Below are 15,652 nucleotides of genomic sequence, written 5' to 3' on the forward strand. Positions count from 1 at the left end.
AATAAAACACTCATTAAAAGAGACATCTGTTTCAAATAACGCAGGGAAATTATGTATTAACTTTATAATAAAAATAAATAAATTAAATAAAAAAGCAGAAAAATAGATAGGATGCCACTTACCCTGTCAAGTAATAATAATAATAATAATAATAATAATAATAATAATAATAAAACACTCATAAAAGGAGACATTTGTTTCAAATAAAGCAGGGAAATTATGTATTAACTTTATAATAAAAATAAATAAATAAAATAAAAAAGCAGAAAAGTAGATGGAATGCCATTTCCCCTGTCGAGTAATAATAATAATAATAATAATAATAATAATAATAATAATAATAATAAAACACTCATAAAAGGAGACATCTGTTTCAAATAATGCAGGGAAATTACGTATTAACTTTATAATAAAAATAAATAAATTAAATAAAAAAGCAGAAAAATAGATAGGATGCCACTTACCCTGTCAAGTAATAATAATAATAATAATAATAATAATAATAAAACACTCATAAAAAGAGACATCTGTTTCAAATAAAGCAGGGAAATTATGTATTAACTTTATAATAAAAATAAATAAATAAAATAAAAAAGCAGAAAAGTAGATGGGATGCCATTTTCCCCGTCGAGTAATAACAATAATAATAATAATAATAATAATAATAATAATAATAATAAAACACTCATTAAAGAGACATCTGTTTCAAATAATGCAGGGAAATTATGTATTAACTTTATAATAAAAATAAATAAATAAAATAAAAAGGCAGAAAAATAGATAGGATGCCACTTACTCTGTCAAGTAATAATAATAATGATAATAATAATAAAACACTCACATTAAAAGAGACATCAGTTTCTTGTTTGGTTGAATAATTTTATTGTTCACTTCATTAAAAAAAAAATAATAATGACACGACTGTTGCTTTGCTCCATCAAACCTGCTCCACAGCATCTCAACATCAAAAGGCTGATTAAAACTCAACCGAACCCGACGCCATTTTTTACCTTCACCTCAAAGCCCTGCTGGCAAGACTGAAGAGCTTCTGTCCGAAGACTTAGGGAACGCACATCATCTGCTGGAACACCAGGGACAAGGACGGCGTTTACACGTTTACTCTCACTTGTGATGAAGGGGCTGTAGCCGATGATCCATTCGAGCCATTTCACTCCACGACTCAGGCAAATGAATCAGAGTCCGTTCCAAAAGGGAAATAAATGAATGTTATACAGCAGAGCTGTTTCACTGAATATGAGCGGAACTCCTCCAGAAGGTCCTTGGAACATTCTGTGGCGGAGATTAAGCCCAAACATTCCAGTGGAAACGCATTTTATCAAGTCGGCCCTGGAGGGTCAGGCGTAATCTCCCCCTGCCATTAATGGATCCATGTTTTATTGCAGCGCTTGAGAGAGCGGTGCCATCAGTCAGGTCTAATAGACACGATGAAGAGCTATTACACTATTGATCCACCTGGCGAGTGACACCGGATCAGCTGATGCCCGCTTCGACCTGACTAAGTGAGTCCACGGACCTCGGAGGGTCACCTTAATGTTGAAGGGGATATTACTAGTTTGGTTCTGGGGACTGAAGCAGCAAAACATGTCACTTAAAAAAAGAAAGAATTGAACGTACCCGTAAAAGTTTGTGCTTTTTTTTGCCAGGTCTGAACTCACACCAGGACAATGAAATCAAGAGTGGTTAGGCAGCATAGTGAGCTCATATCATCAAAAATAAATTATCATAAAATAGACTTCTGGAATTTGTACACATCTAGCAAATACTATACAGACACGCGATGACATTGGGCCTCTGGCACAGAACTATGTGGTGGGGAAATGAAGTGAAATTATTGATATGCGAAAAATATTTTTACTTCAAGTCAGACGCGTCAAACTCGTATCAAACCTGTGATACAGCTATTAATGTGTAAAACACGTGGTTTATACCACATCCCATAACGCACGGCAACAATGGAAGCGATGACAAATCCAAAGAAGAAACGGATTCAATTTAATATTTAAGTATTCTTGAGGCGTCTACATGTTTTTGAAAGCATTTTGTTTTGTTCTCTGTTGTTATTGAATGCATTGAATAAGCTATAAAAAAAAACTGATAAACTAAAAAACACACTTTTTCAGTAAAAGAAAATAAATTTCAAACACAAATAATATTTAAAAGCTTAATTTTGGCTTCTCTTTCCTAACCATAACAGTTTTCTATTGGTTTGCAGCTCACGTCCGAGCTCCTTTCAAGCCTGGAAAAATAATAAATAATACAGGAGGCAATAATGAAAAAGATAATAGTTGCCGCTCAACCTCTCGGCAACACAAAGTGGGATGTTCTTTTCGAAAGGAGATCAATAACTACTGGTGGACGTAAGTGGAGCAGGTCGTAAGTTGGATGTTACTTGTATAAACATATGAATTTTAAAAATTTATGTAAAATGTAAAGACTTGTGTAGTGTACGTTTAGACTCTGAGGGAATTGATGAATGTTTATGGGAAGCATGACATACTGTAATAACACACACACACATACAGCTAGAAGTTGAGTCTTATGAATTTACTAAACTAATGACTGTTTCATGAATGCACAACCAGAAATGTCACTTCATTTTTGGTGCAACAGCTCAGCCGGCGGCCCAATGTCATCAGAGTTATATATCTTTTTAAAGATAACTGTCATTCTCGACTCAGTCCCAGCCAAAGTTGTGGCCAGTCATCTTGTAAAACTTGCTGTTAAAGGGCTTATAGAAGTCACGGAGTCTCTGGACCACGTCCGGGTCGATGTTGGGATGGGTCCTGCCTTTGGTTTTCCCCAGGCAGTGCGGCTTGCTGTTCCCGTCGGGCCTCTTCAGGCAGGGGAAGCCTTTGGCCGGGTTAAAATGAAAATGCTTTTCCGTGACCACCCTCCTGAGGCCGAGGAAGTCCTGAACCCGAGCCACTTCGCCCGCTGGGTCGCTGATGAGTCGCTCCCCGCTGACAAACAGCAGCTGCTCCATAGGGAAGAACTGCAGCCAGCGTTCCAGGTGTTTAGCGTACATCCCGATCTGAACGGCGCTCCACGAAGTGTCAATGAGACCCGCTGACTTGTTCTTGAAGGTCAGGCTCTCGAAGGAAGGGATGTCGGGTTTTTTGGAGCGAGTCTGTGTGTAGTCCGAGATAGCCCGAGTGACTGGGTCCCGGACGACCACGATTAGCTTCGTGTCTTTGGACATGTTGTGGATACGGGAAGGGACTTCCTTAGTGACGTAGTAGCTCGGCGTTTTCTCCATCGTCAGCTGGCCGTCAGAGGACTTGGGCATCAGCTCCCTGCAAAGATGAGAAGTTTAATTTCTTGAAACGCTATCACGATATTCTTAGTGCAGATTAGGGTTGCAATTCATGATTATTTTGAGAGTCGACTGACTAGCTAAGCAAGTAGTCGACAAGTCGGCATACGACGTGTAGGGGTTGACAAACACGCCAACATGGCTGATTGAATACAAGTAACACCCGACTTACGACCGGGATCGGTTCATACCAACCGATCGTAAGTCAGATTGGACGAAAGTCGAATGCCATTCAAAATGGCCGACGTGAGGGTTATAGGTCCCACTGTAGTGGTAGATGGCTGTGTGAGAGTGAAATGCTGGGATACTGTGCTGCTGTAACTGTTGTACGCATTGTCGCACTGCTACGTGCTGCAGTGCCAGACATTGAATAATAAAAAAATACTAATAATAATAAGCATCTGCTGGCCGTGGATGTAAGTCAAGCAGGTCGTAAGTTGGATGTTACTTGTGTAAACATATATGAATTTAAAAAAAGAATGTAAAATGTAAAGACTTGTGTCGTATTAAATGCTATTTTGAAACTTTACATTTTAACTTCAATTGCTCAAAATCTAGTGTGGAAGGTACGTGTCCTTTGATGTGTCCCTTGATGTGTCTTCTGTAAGACGCTCCTTTACATTTAGGGTCGCATGGTCCCAGAGCCTCATGCACTTCTCCTCATACGGTGGATAGTGAAACAAGAACAATGACATCAGAACCAGGTGATGAATGAACCTGTTTTTGAAATTTTATAGTCGATCGGCGTCGCAGCTCTCATCCAGACATTTGTTAGTTTGAATGCTTTTGATTTGTTGGTCACACTGCAGCCGACCGTCTTAAGTCAGTCCTTTAGACAGCGAGAGGAAGAGAGCGCTTACATGAAGCGCTCAGCCAACGCGCACCGTTTCCAAGTGGAGATGTTTAGCAGCAGCTAATGTATCAATTTGTGCTGAAAAGACCCTGCAGCTCCTTTATATCCGAGTTTTGATTCGCCTCCCAGGCACAGTGTCAAAGCAGAGCGCTCTCTATATCAACATCAGAGGGTAATTAAAACACTTGAAAGACCATCTTCAACCGCGGCGCGGAGCATTCCATAACTGAAAGCAGCAGCCAGGTTAAGCCGGAGTTCTATCGGCCGTACAATTGCGTGAGAGCACAGTAAACAGCCGCTGACATGTTCATAATACCATCCTTGATAGAAGACATTCATCTCCCTCTGCCGCCTTAAGACTTCGATCTTCCCTCCAACCTCACACAGAAATACGCCACACTCTCATTACAGGACACAAAGGAGGATTTAGCCAGTGAATGAGGACGTATTCTATTCCTTAATGTCATGCCAATACTTGGCGCTGCACCTTCCATACCTTACTTGATGATAATTAACATCTTCAGATTTCCTGGAGGGAAAAATTACGTGATCACTCTTTTCCATATTTTTGCCTTGGGGTTGATCCTAGTGCAGCCAGTTAGCAGCAACGCTGACTGGATAATGGCTGGAGAGAGCCAGTCGGGATTAGGACTAAGCCAAACACACTCAGGAGCATTAGGGGATGGTTGACTGCCTTGTTGGCCGACAGGACGGGGCTGGTTCCAGAAAGAACCTGGATCCCAATGGGTTCCGTATCCTTAAGATGTCCTGAACTCATTATTCTAACTCTTCTCCAAGCGCATGTACGACGGGGAAAGGCGAGTGTCTCACACCTACATTTTCACTCAGCAATGAATTGTTTTGGACAATGGGAGGTAACCTGAGTGCCTAGTGCACTCAAATAAAAACCACACAAAATTAAAAATAAGCTCATGTTGAGAGCAACAAATGGTCTTAGCCGTTTCAGTTAGCATAGCTTATCTGCGTTCCATCTTCAGCTATAACTTCCAAGCACAGTGGTACCTCGGTTTTCGAACGTCTCGGAATTCAAACAAAAATTTCTAGATTTGTTTGCTTCGGATTTTGAATGACAATCCAGAACTCGAACGCCCCCGAAAAAGCTGGAAAAACGTGCGCGGACTGATCAGCTGACCCACGATGCGCTTTGTTATTGTGTATAACGCAGCCTCTGTATGCAGACGTGTCCCGTTAGTTACATTTACTGACTGTTTTTTCTTCATATTGAGGTGTAAAACCTTTCCTGTCTCCGCACTGGACCGTGGTAGAGTGTCACAGGTGCTCGCTCTCCACACCTCCGAGGCTCACTCCAAGGTTTGATGTCCTGTTGTGGGCTGGAGCTGGGACAGGGATGAGGCGAGTCTGGGACAGAGCGTGACTTGGTTTATGACTTTGTCACAGCCAAACTGCACAGAAGCGCACATTCAGAGCTGGACACGCACCGGGCACCTCTTCACTTCTGGAGAGACCTCACTCACTCGGCAACCCCTCCCACATGCAGCGGCCACACACATAGAGGAACAGCGCACCTGCAGCAGACACTCTACATTCACTCCTACAAAAGACTATTTTAAGGCTTGGAACGCATTATTTCTTTTTCCATTCATTGTAATGGGAAAAATCGATTCAGATTTCCAACAAATCGCTTCTCGAACGGCCGCCTGGAGTGGATTGTGGTCGAGAACCGAGGTACCACTCTATATTTTGGGTTCTTGACCCACTCTCTTAACGTCAAATAGACAGAGTGACTCCAAATAAACCAACGCGTATCTATGGGGATCCATTGAAGTCACGCACAGGAAAGTGGAGCGGCCGTGTGTGACCATAATTTCCCGCCATCTGTTGGCGCGCACTAAAGGACCTTCAAACACCACTTTTTTTGCCACGGCTGCAGCTTTTACTTTGTTAAGGAGCAACGTGGAAACGACTTATCGGCACAGAAATACACAAGGGGGTTACGTGCCGCACACAGTTCCTTCACCTAATGTCACCTCTCCGGAGCGGGCTAATCTCACTATTGCTTTACTTGTTGTTTACTGCTCAGCTGTGGAACACAGAGGCTCTTTAATGGAGAGTAAACACTCGTATCAACAGTCTACTTCTTCCTGGAGAAATAAAAGACACAAACCTCCTGTGTTTTTTGGGTTTTTTTTGCCTCTAATGAATCATCATTTTAACTGATTCCTCTGCCGTTTCCTCACCCAGGAGGTGGGGCGGTGGAGTCAGGACTGCAGACTCCGTTTCCCAAATAACTCCCCTCATCCGCCGTCCTTCTGCCCCCTGCTTCCTCCACTGTAATGCTTCCTTGTGTAAGGCTCTAAATGATTGTGCGTCTGACTCTACTTATTTTTATCTCCACTCTCCTCTGTGTTTCTATAGAGTCCACAAAGCCCTTTGTGTTTCACGCAGCAGGAATTATGTGCAGTGAATGGAAGTTGCACAACTTTAAATCTTGTTTTACAACTGACATATTAAAACCTGGAGATTTTTATCTGGAGATATAAAGAAAAGCTTGATAAACGACTACAATATCTTTTAAACATAGTTTTTACAAAACCACACATTAGTACTGGGATCTTTGGGAGGAATATTTTAAAAGTAAAACGATGACTGTGCAAAAGTCTTGTGACAGGAACTTGTGGGAACTGTATCTACATGAAGTTCATTGACAAATCAGTCGTTTATAACCAAAGTTTAATACACTCTTTTTGCAGTAACAGAGACACAAAGCAGCAGAGTCGTAGTTGATTGTATCACTCATACATGGTGTCAAACGTAAGGTCAGCAGGCCACATCCAGCACACGCAATTCCAATACATGGCCGCTAACATTATTTTAAACTGCCTCCAGTCACTAGCCCCATAAAGCACTGCAACACAATGATGGCCCAAGATGACTTAAACATGTGGGAGTCTGAAATACAACATGCAACTGACATGGGAGAAAGCCGTTGTCAGTAAAGCCATCTAGTAAAACACAGCACAAAAATGGACATTTGCTCTTTTGAGCTGCTTTACATAAGCCACAGTTTTTGTGAATGCAAATCACGAACAATGACCTAGGGATTCTTTGTGGACTCTCTGTAGTCCAGATTGAATGAACCATGAGTAGATGATAAGGTTTTTAAAAACTTCTCTAGTTCAACTACTTGCCCAATGCTAGATTGGTAACTTGCTACCTGGAACTACAAGATAAATAACTCATCGAAACAGCGTTTTAAAAAGCTTTGAGCCCGTCCACTTATCTGCACAGTCTGGGACAAGACAAGTCACCACCTTCTACCACATCAACAAGACTGTTATCATGTCAGGAGCAGTGTGTCGGGGTAATTTTCTTGTTTTGTCTGCGACGCAGTCAGGCGTGTCGATTACAACCTGGCTGCCGTGGAGACGCCGCACCAACGTGGCAGCTTTGTTCCCGTACATATGTCGGCAATCGGGAAACAGGTTCAAAGGTAGGAATTTATAACGCCTGCATGAGGTGGTGTGTTTGCAGACGGCTGCATGTCCTCAGAGGGAAGTTACGCACCGCAGCACTGGTTAATCTGGGCCTCATTTCTAGATTCAAAGTTCAACAGCGGTGGTAGCAAATCCGGAGCAACAAATACATAATTGGAATATCTAAGTCAGGTCCCATAATGCACTGCATCAGTCTCAACTGTGAAAACAGGCATCATTTAGAGGCAAACAGTGAAACCTAGTGTGCAGACGCGACAGAACAAAGGGTTGACACGCACCAAGCCGAGACAGCATGCTTCTTAGTCTGTGCTTGTTGCAGTACATTCAGAAAGGTTTTGGTGGGAATCGAAACACATCTTTTGATATTTTTATATTTTATGAATGATACCAATTTCATTTATTGAAGGGAAAATGCAGTGGAAGACTGGCTCTCCTGACACCTGGCAGTCAGACGTGCCCAGCTTTAAGGACAGAAGAAGAGTGTGTGTACCAGCCTGGCTTCCTTCGCACAACTGTTCATTGACATGTAGTTATGGAGGTGGGTGTCTGGAGGGAGCGGCGAAAGAAACCAGCCTCCTGGTGCTGTCTTTGTATCCTAAAATGATGAGCCCTCTCTCTCTTTGATTCGTACAGTATAGTGTGTTATTTTTGTTTCTATAATCAGCCTGACTTTACTGTTATTCTAAGAGAAAAATATAACAGTTGAAAATGCCTGGCAGGTGACTGAGCTTCACACCGTCTCTCAAGTAAATGCTGAATTTTGTATTTGATGTGACCTCATAGGATTATTATAAAACATGAATACATTATTTTTTTCTTTTATAAAATGATGGAAACATTTATTATGTGTTTTTATTTTACATTATTAGTAGTACTATTTTATTATTGTGTTTTTTTTAATTGTGTTTTCCTAGTAATGTAGAGGGTTTTTTTTTTTTTAAACACACACTCATAACTTCTTTTCCGTTAAATCCCAGCAGGATCAACACAAAATGCTTGTGTCTCTTCACATCATATGTGGACCAACTGTTGCACATCAAAGAAACAAGGTCAGACTCTCCGTCTTCATAGAATATTATTTAAAAAAAACTATATATTTTAAAGACAATTGAGTTTCTTTCCCACATCTGATCAAGTATATTTGTCATCCACATAGACATTTTTTTATGATAGACATAATGACATGGAATACATTTTTACTAAATAATTTTGAGGGAAAACAAAAATAATTGCATGAATAGCTTAACCACACTAAAAGATTACATTTTTGAAAATAATCTTGAGTCATACAGCAATTAATTTCCCATATAAATAACATGAAAAAGGTATGTAAGGTAGTAAATACTTGTTGATTCAATACACTTACACGCTTGGGGAAGACAAATAAAACAACAATAAACTTAGTACTTGCTTCTTTGCAGCTATTATTCAGTAATTACAGTGTTGTTAAGGTGAACTTTCAGAGTTCTGGAGTAAAATATAGTCACGCTTAAGTACATTATAGTGTATAATAACAGGCTAATATGCTGTTAATACACATAGGAATAAATGGTTTATTTACAGTGATATATGGTGCCTCATCTTACATGTAACCGTTGACTCTAAACCAGTCTTTTTGATGTCTTGATATCACAGGGATCAACGGTCTGGACATTTCTGTTCGCATCATTTGAATTAAAACAGGTTTTGACAGTGGAATGCTGGAGGGAAGAAAGACGAGGCAGAGTCTGGCTCCCTGACAATCGGGGAGTCTCAGCGGCAGAGAGACGGCGAGAAAAGTGGCAGGAAGCAACATCTTCCCTCTGAAGATGCAGCCAGAGGAAGAGATGAGGAAGCCCACAACTCTGGGGGATATAATGGAGTAAACTTGTTTTGTCTCCTTGTTTCCAAAGTGCCGTAATAAGTGGTACGCTTTGACAAATTGCTTCCAGCCGACCCCTGGGGACTGCTGCGGCGAATGAAATCTTCAGTCCTCATAAAAGACTGACGTCAGCAGTCTGCAGGACTTTTCATGTTGAATGGATGCAAAACACCCTCGCGATACACAGAAATGAGTATTAAACAGTTGTGCAGGGTGGAGCGACCAAAACTTTACATTCACTGACTTCTTTCCCAAGAAAGTTGACCATTCAGGATCAGAGATATATATTCACGACCAGACGGTCCTCATAACAGGCAAACTAAGCAGCTTCACAACGACTTTGAGATGCTGTCTCTTAGATGAGGAGTAGTAGATGCTCCCATTAAAAATCACATTTCTTATATAGGTTTAGTCTTTACAAAGTAATTCGGTGCTGTCTGCAGCAGTAGTGAGCATTCCAGTGTTAACTGAACGACCTTGCCTTTTAGCTCAGCTCTTTCTCCACCAAATCAGCTGCCCACTATCCTCCTATTACTTCATATCATAATTCCTCATTTTGCAGTAAGTTCATGGCCTGATATTTACTGCTTTTCTGAGTTTACACTGTATATACCTACACAGATTTTATATAGTTTAAAACTTAAACATTTTCCCCAAACCAGAGTGTTCCTTTTAAGTGTATTGTTTTCTTTAATAATCACTTTATTGAAAATGTTATTGCACCTCCATGATCAATCATTCCACATTTCTGACTGTAATAAAATATAAGAGTTTAAAAATATACCTGAAATCGCTAATAATTTGCATCACAAAAGGGGTGATCGTTCCCATTTGCAAACATTTTGCTTGCTGAATGAAATGTTGATGAAAGGACTAGGGACCATTGTATTTTGGAATGCTCTGTAGTGTGGATTCGGTTTCATGAAACTGAGCTCAGTTGGTGGCGCTCTTGGTTTTAAAATGACACGAGGCTCTATTGAAACAGTAGTTTAAAGACAGCAGGCAGTGCCATCTAGTGGCCTCTGAAAATTAGGATTGTGTTTCATGAAACCACATGAAACCATCACAAATGTGTATGTTTGGTCCATAAGTTCCGGCATTCTACTGCCACCTGCTGTCCCATTGAGCTCATTGCGATCACTGATATTTGTAATGCTAAAAACAGGTAGCTATAGAGCCAAAGTAAAAATGGAGACAAGCTGCTTGGTGGATGATTCCCAGTCTGAGTTGCTGGTTTGTGGTAGCTTGAATGATGACGCTTCTTATGTCTTTTAATTCCAGGTTCACTTCCTCCACTCTTCAGTTTGACACCTCTTGAGCTAAAATAAACGCAGCTCTTGTCCATAAGCTTGAACAGTCCCATCAATCCCGTTTTCCCTTCTGCGTTCCCACTGATGAATTGAACGGACAGCTTGCTGGTTTGGACCGACCCGAAACGCAGAGTAAGCGAAAACCGCCGGACTCCAGCGGCTCATGGGAAATGTAACTTTTCCTCGCAAGAATCTCTGAAAGTCAACTCTATGAAGGCTTAAAAGCGGAGCCTTTTCTTGGGCAGATTCCAGTGAATGCTCCTTCTGATGAACTCCCGCCGAGCGCCGTCAAAGGCCACTTTCACCCTTCTGAGCACATTTGCATACAAAGTGAAGCCAGAGAAAACATGTTTCACACTAATTGTCTCCTCCTTTATTGTCAGGGTTAATGCAGACCTCAGGGGTTCCTCAGCATCCCCTTTTCATTCAGCTCCGTTGCGCTTTCTGAGGACTTGCTTAAAACGTACTGCCCTCTATCTTCCTCCGGCCAGCGGTAAGCTTCCTCGGCGCTGAGAGGAGGATTAGGCTGTCGACTCCCTCGGTGAGTTAGCTAGAAGGCAGCTCATTATTCCACATGTGGATCCTCAAGAGGCATGGCGGCTTTTAAGTCACAGCTAGAGCGCTAACGCCCCGCTACATGATTTGATGGCCCCAACGTGTTGAGGAGGGGAGTCGTTCCCACGACTTCGGGAGCTGCCTTATGTGCTCTGTTTAAGCAAGTGTGCACAATTGTCGATGGAAACGTGCTGCATTGTGGCCGGCGTCCCGCTGAGCGGGGGCCTCGCGGCTCCACAGCAGACCTCCTGCAGCATGGACACACCAATCACAGCAGATAAATGGTGTGGGCACAACTCAATGCCCCAACAGGAACTGATAAGCCCACCCAGCGAAGTGCCCCGCTCTCTGCTCATCTCTGCCGCCGTGAAGGGAAGCGTATGCTGGAATAAATCAGCAGCAACACAACAGAAGTGAAAAAGAACTAGGAAAATAGAGTTCAGTCTCACTTGAAGCATCTTCTGCTTTCACTTCCGGATTTGACATTCGACATTGTGAAATCATCCATTTTGCTCTTTTAAATCAGCATTTTTGTTTCCCATATTGTCAGGATTTTATGGGATACGGTGGCTCTGATTCAGAGTAACAAAACCGTTTTTGTGATTCCATTATGTTTTTGTAATTCTGCTGCTGAAATTGTGACTCTTATGTTCTGGTTCTACTTCACTTTTCTATCAACCCACCCTCACTCCAATGGCGTAATACAAGTAACATCCAACTTACGACCTGCTCGACTTACGTTCACCCATACTTACGACTACGGCCAGCAGATGCTTTTGTTTTTTTTTTATTCAATGTCTGGCACCGCAGCGCGTAACAGTTACGGCAGCACAGTATCGCAGCATCTCACTCTCATATAGCGATCTACCACTACAGTGGGACCTATAACCCTCACGTCGGCTGTTTTGAATGGCTTGAATCGATATACGTCCAAACCAACTTACAACCTGTTGGTCGGAACCAATCCCAGTTGTAAGTCGGATGTTACTTGTATATTGATATTGGGAAAGTGGACTGTTCTGACGCAGAAGGAGGACTTCAGCGTCACATTAGGTTTTCAATCGAAGCACATGTTGCATCTTCCTTAGCATATCCTGATGCCGTGGGCTGGGCTTTTGTTTTTGTAATTGCGATTCCGTTTCCGAGGTCGTAATTGCACTGTTGTATTCATAACTTCGCTTTCGTAATTGTGATTTCCATTTTGTCAATTTCTGTGTGTTTTTTGTTTGTTCCACTGTTTACTGCTAGCAGCTTTCCGCAACTAGGAACTTTTAGCTAACATGAGAGCACTTGCAGAGCTTCATTTTGGGATTCAAAAGGAAAAGATGTGCACTAACATCACTAAATGTGACGGATATTCTGGTAAAAGTGAAGAACCTTGGACAGCTCTTTAAAAGCCTCCTCTGCTTGCTCACCCAGTGACAGCGAACAAAAGCCCACTATCCACGGAGTGACCATCCAAAAAACTGTTCAGAACCTGTCCGGAAATTCTGGTGGAGCTTAAGAAGCAAGAAGTCCTTTGAACGAACGCTTCACTTCCTCTATTGTGGCGCTGAGGAGTCGACGCTGACGCTGCCTGGGTAAATCCCCAAACTCACTCAGATGGACTTTTTCAGCAGCAGCATCTCTCATTATTGACAATGTGGCTGCTCAGATGTGACACCTCCAGGCTCAACCATTTGGGGAACTAAAGGCGTCAATAATTTCACGATCTAAACTTCGCAGACAACACTGAGAATCAGAGCAAGGTCGTGTTCCAGGAAGAAGAGAAAATCAATCGCTCTTTGGAAAAATGTTGTGTAAGATAGAGAGAGAAAGTTCAGCAGGAGTCATGACCAACTCGCAACTTTTTAACTAAACATCAGCAGGTAACCCAATGTCAACAGTGTGGTAGAATCCTTTAAAGTGTGTCCCAAAGGGGGAGTCCACTTCCTTTGGAGCCTCTTTTGAATCAAATTTTTACCATTATTACAGTCATATTATTTTATTCAAAACAGTGCCACAATCATTGCTATTTCTCTCGGAAAACTAAACAACGGGATTGCAAAACAGAAGTATACGTAGAAGTACTAAGTCCAGTGGTTTGTCACCAAAAGTCGCTGACCCTCTTCTTCTTACATAAGGTGGGAAAGAATAAGGTTAAAAGTTAGCATTAACAATTTTTTTTTTTAGTTTTGGGTTCATCTTGTTCGCCACAATAATGAGGCAGAAGTTTATGTAGCAGTTTATCAAGTATTATTCACCCTTTAGTTCTACTTTAAATCATTATATATGATTTAAAGTAGAACTAATACATATATATATATATATATATATATATATATATATATCAACACGCATTTATTAGATATTCGATAAGTTTATCAACTGTTGCATAAATAAGCTTTAAATTAAAACAGCCCCAGCGTCTTTTTAGACTCAGTTGAAGTGAGCTAAAACATCAAGAGAACAAAAATGCTCCAGTTTAGTCCACAGTCAATAGTATTTCTACGGAAAATGCGTGTAGATACGCGTGAACATTTCCGAATATTTGAAATAAAACCATTACATTTAAAATAAATCGTGTAAAAATGCGTCACTTTACATACTCGACTTCCTTTACCCCATCAATGACTAACGGATACATGTTTTTTAATCGTACTTTTACGTCCATAAGCAAAGGAAGTGGGCGCAGTACCTGTACCAGTCGAGTCCCTTGTCATAGTTGCGGTCGAAGAAGTGCGGCTCCGCTCCCACCGCCCTGATGTCCGGGTGCAGGCGCAGGAACTCGAGCAGCGCGCGGGTGCCCCCCTTCTTCACCCCGATGATGATCGCCTGAGGCAGCTTCTTCGTCTCCGTCTCGTTGAAGAACATCAAGTTGTCATCCCTCACCTCCCCTCGACTTTCCTCCCAGTCCTCCGCCCTGCTGTCCAAGTCGTTGTCGTTGTTCAGCAAGTCCCTGGACGCGCCGAGCGACGCGCCCTGCTGCTCCGGTTCCGACTCGGAGTCGCGTCTGTAGGTGAGGTTGGGCACGGTGGAGCAGTAGCCGACACAGCAGTAGATCATGTAGACCCACAGGGACAACATGATACAGAAAACAAAGAGTTTATTCTTCACGTGGGGTGATGGCACCACATGGACGCTGTGCAGAACCGGACTATATTCCATAGAAGCTCCGGGTCGAACTTGTATTCCTGCTCATCTTGGCTCAAGTCGCTCACACCTCTGCCATGACGCAAATCCTGGACCTCCGGAGAGCACTTCGTCTCACCCGAAAATCCCGCTCATCCGCGCCAACTCCACGTGCGAACTTCCAGAAAACCACGGGTCAAAAGTGACACTCTGTTGCGGGACTCTTCAGGTGGACCTCCGCTCCCATCACTTGTTCTCAGGGACTGCGCGCACTCGCACCAGCGCCAAGTTATCTAGGAGGAGAGGCGCGCGTCAAGGGAACGTGAGTGAGCGGCATATCCGGAATGCTCTTCAAAGTAAAACCCTAGCCATTGCGTTAATTTCCTTTGACGACACACATAGAGGAACAGCGCACCTGCAGCAGACACTCTACATTCACTCCTACAAAAGACTATTTTAAGGCTTGGAACAAATTATTTCTTTTCCCATTCATTGTAATGGGAAAAATCGATTCAGATTTCAAACAAATCACTTCTTGAACGGCCGTCTGGGACGGATTGTGGTCGGGAACCGAGGTACCACTGTATATCTTTTCAGATTGCATGAATGCAGTTTGATTATTCTAAAAATAGCGTCTCCTTATCTTCACCAATTGTGACTGCCAAATAACTTTACAGACTTCCAGACTAAAGTTGCCAGACTGCTCCCTTGGGAAAAAGCTAGGCACATACAAGTGTACAAATAAAAGCAGCCCCCTGCAACTGATTTTTCTTAGGATTAGAAGTCTAGATATTACAAGAATATAAACATATTTTAGTGATGAATCAATAGCAGTGTAGCATCATTTGGTGGTGAACTCATGTGTTCTGCAAGCAGACCTGTTTTCGTCTTGTGCAAATATGTTTTATTGTATTTCTCTCCCAAAAAAAAAAAAAGAAAGGGACCTTTGACGTGCCGCAAACACCAAACCAAAAAGACACGGCTGGTAAGTGCACCACCTCTGGTCAAACCAAAAAACTACACTTAATACAATACAACAAACCGTAATAACACATTTAATATTGTGGCTCCAACAAGCAGGATTGTTTCAGAGTGGTTAATATGTGTTTTATTTTGAAAGTTCCTGATGTTTTGCACTTTTTATGCTTTGTT

General features: G+C 42.0%; 1 protein-coding gene across 1 annotated transcript; it reads right to left on the reverse strand.

Moving 5' to 3' along the window:
- Positions 1–774: 774 nt before the first annotated feature.
- Positions 775–14,754, reverse strand: hs3st3b1a (heparan sulfate (glucosamine) 3-O-sulfotransferase 3B1a). Its single transcript, XM_053852287.1, has 2 exons — positions 14,067–14,754; positions 775–3,314 (listed from the first exon to the last, which is right to left on the reverse strand). Exons 1-2 carry the CDS (start codon positions 14,534–14,536, stop codon positions 2,696–2,698), a joined length of 1,089 nt encoding a protein of 362 aa, XP_053708262.1. The 5' UTR covers positions 14,537–14,754; the 3' UTR covers positions 775–2,695.
- Between the last annotated feature and the right edge of the window lie 898 nt (positions 14,755–15,652).

This window comes from Synchiropus splendidus, chromosome 19 (assembly GCF_027744825.2).
Source record: "Synchiropus splendidus isolate RoL2022-P1 chromosome 19, RoL_Sspl_1.0, whole genome shotgun sequence".
Taxonomy (NCBI): Eukaryota; Metazoa; Chordata; class Actinopteri; order Syngnathiformes; family Callionymidae; genus Synchiropus; species Synchiropus splendidus.

Excerpts from the sequence above, each read along its gene's own strand:
- hs3st3b1a (XM_053852287.1), bottom strand. The coding sequence starts at position 14,536 with ATGGAATATAGTCCGGTTCTGCACAGCGTCCATGTGGTGCCATCACCC. Across the intron at positions 3,315-14,066 it reads AAGGGACTCGACTGGTACAG|GGAGCTGATGCCCAAGTCCT; the intron begins GTACTGCGCCCA and ends TCATCTTTGCAG.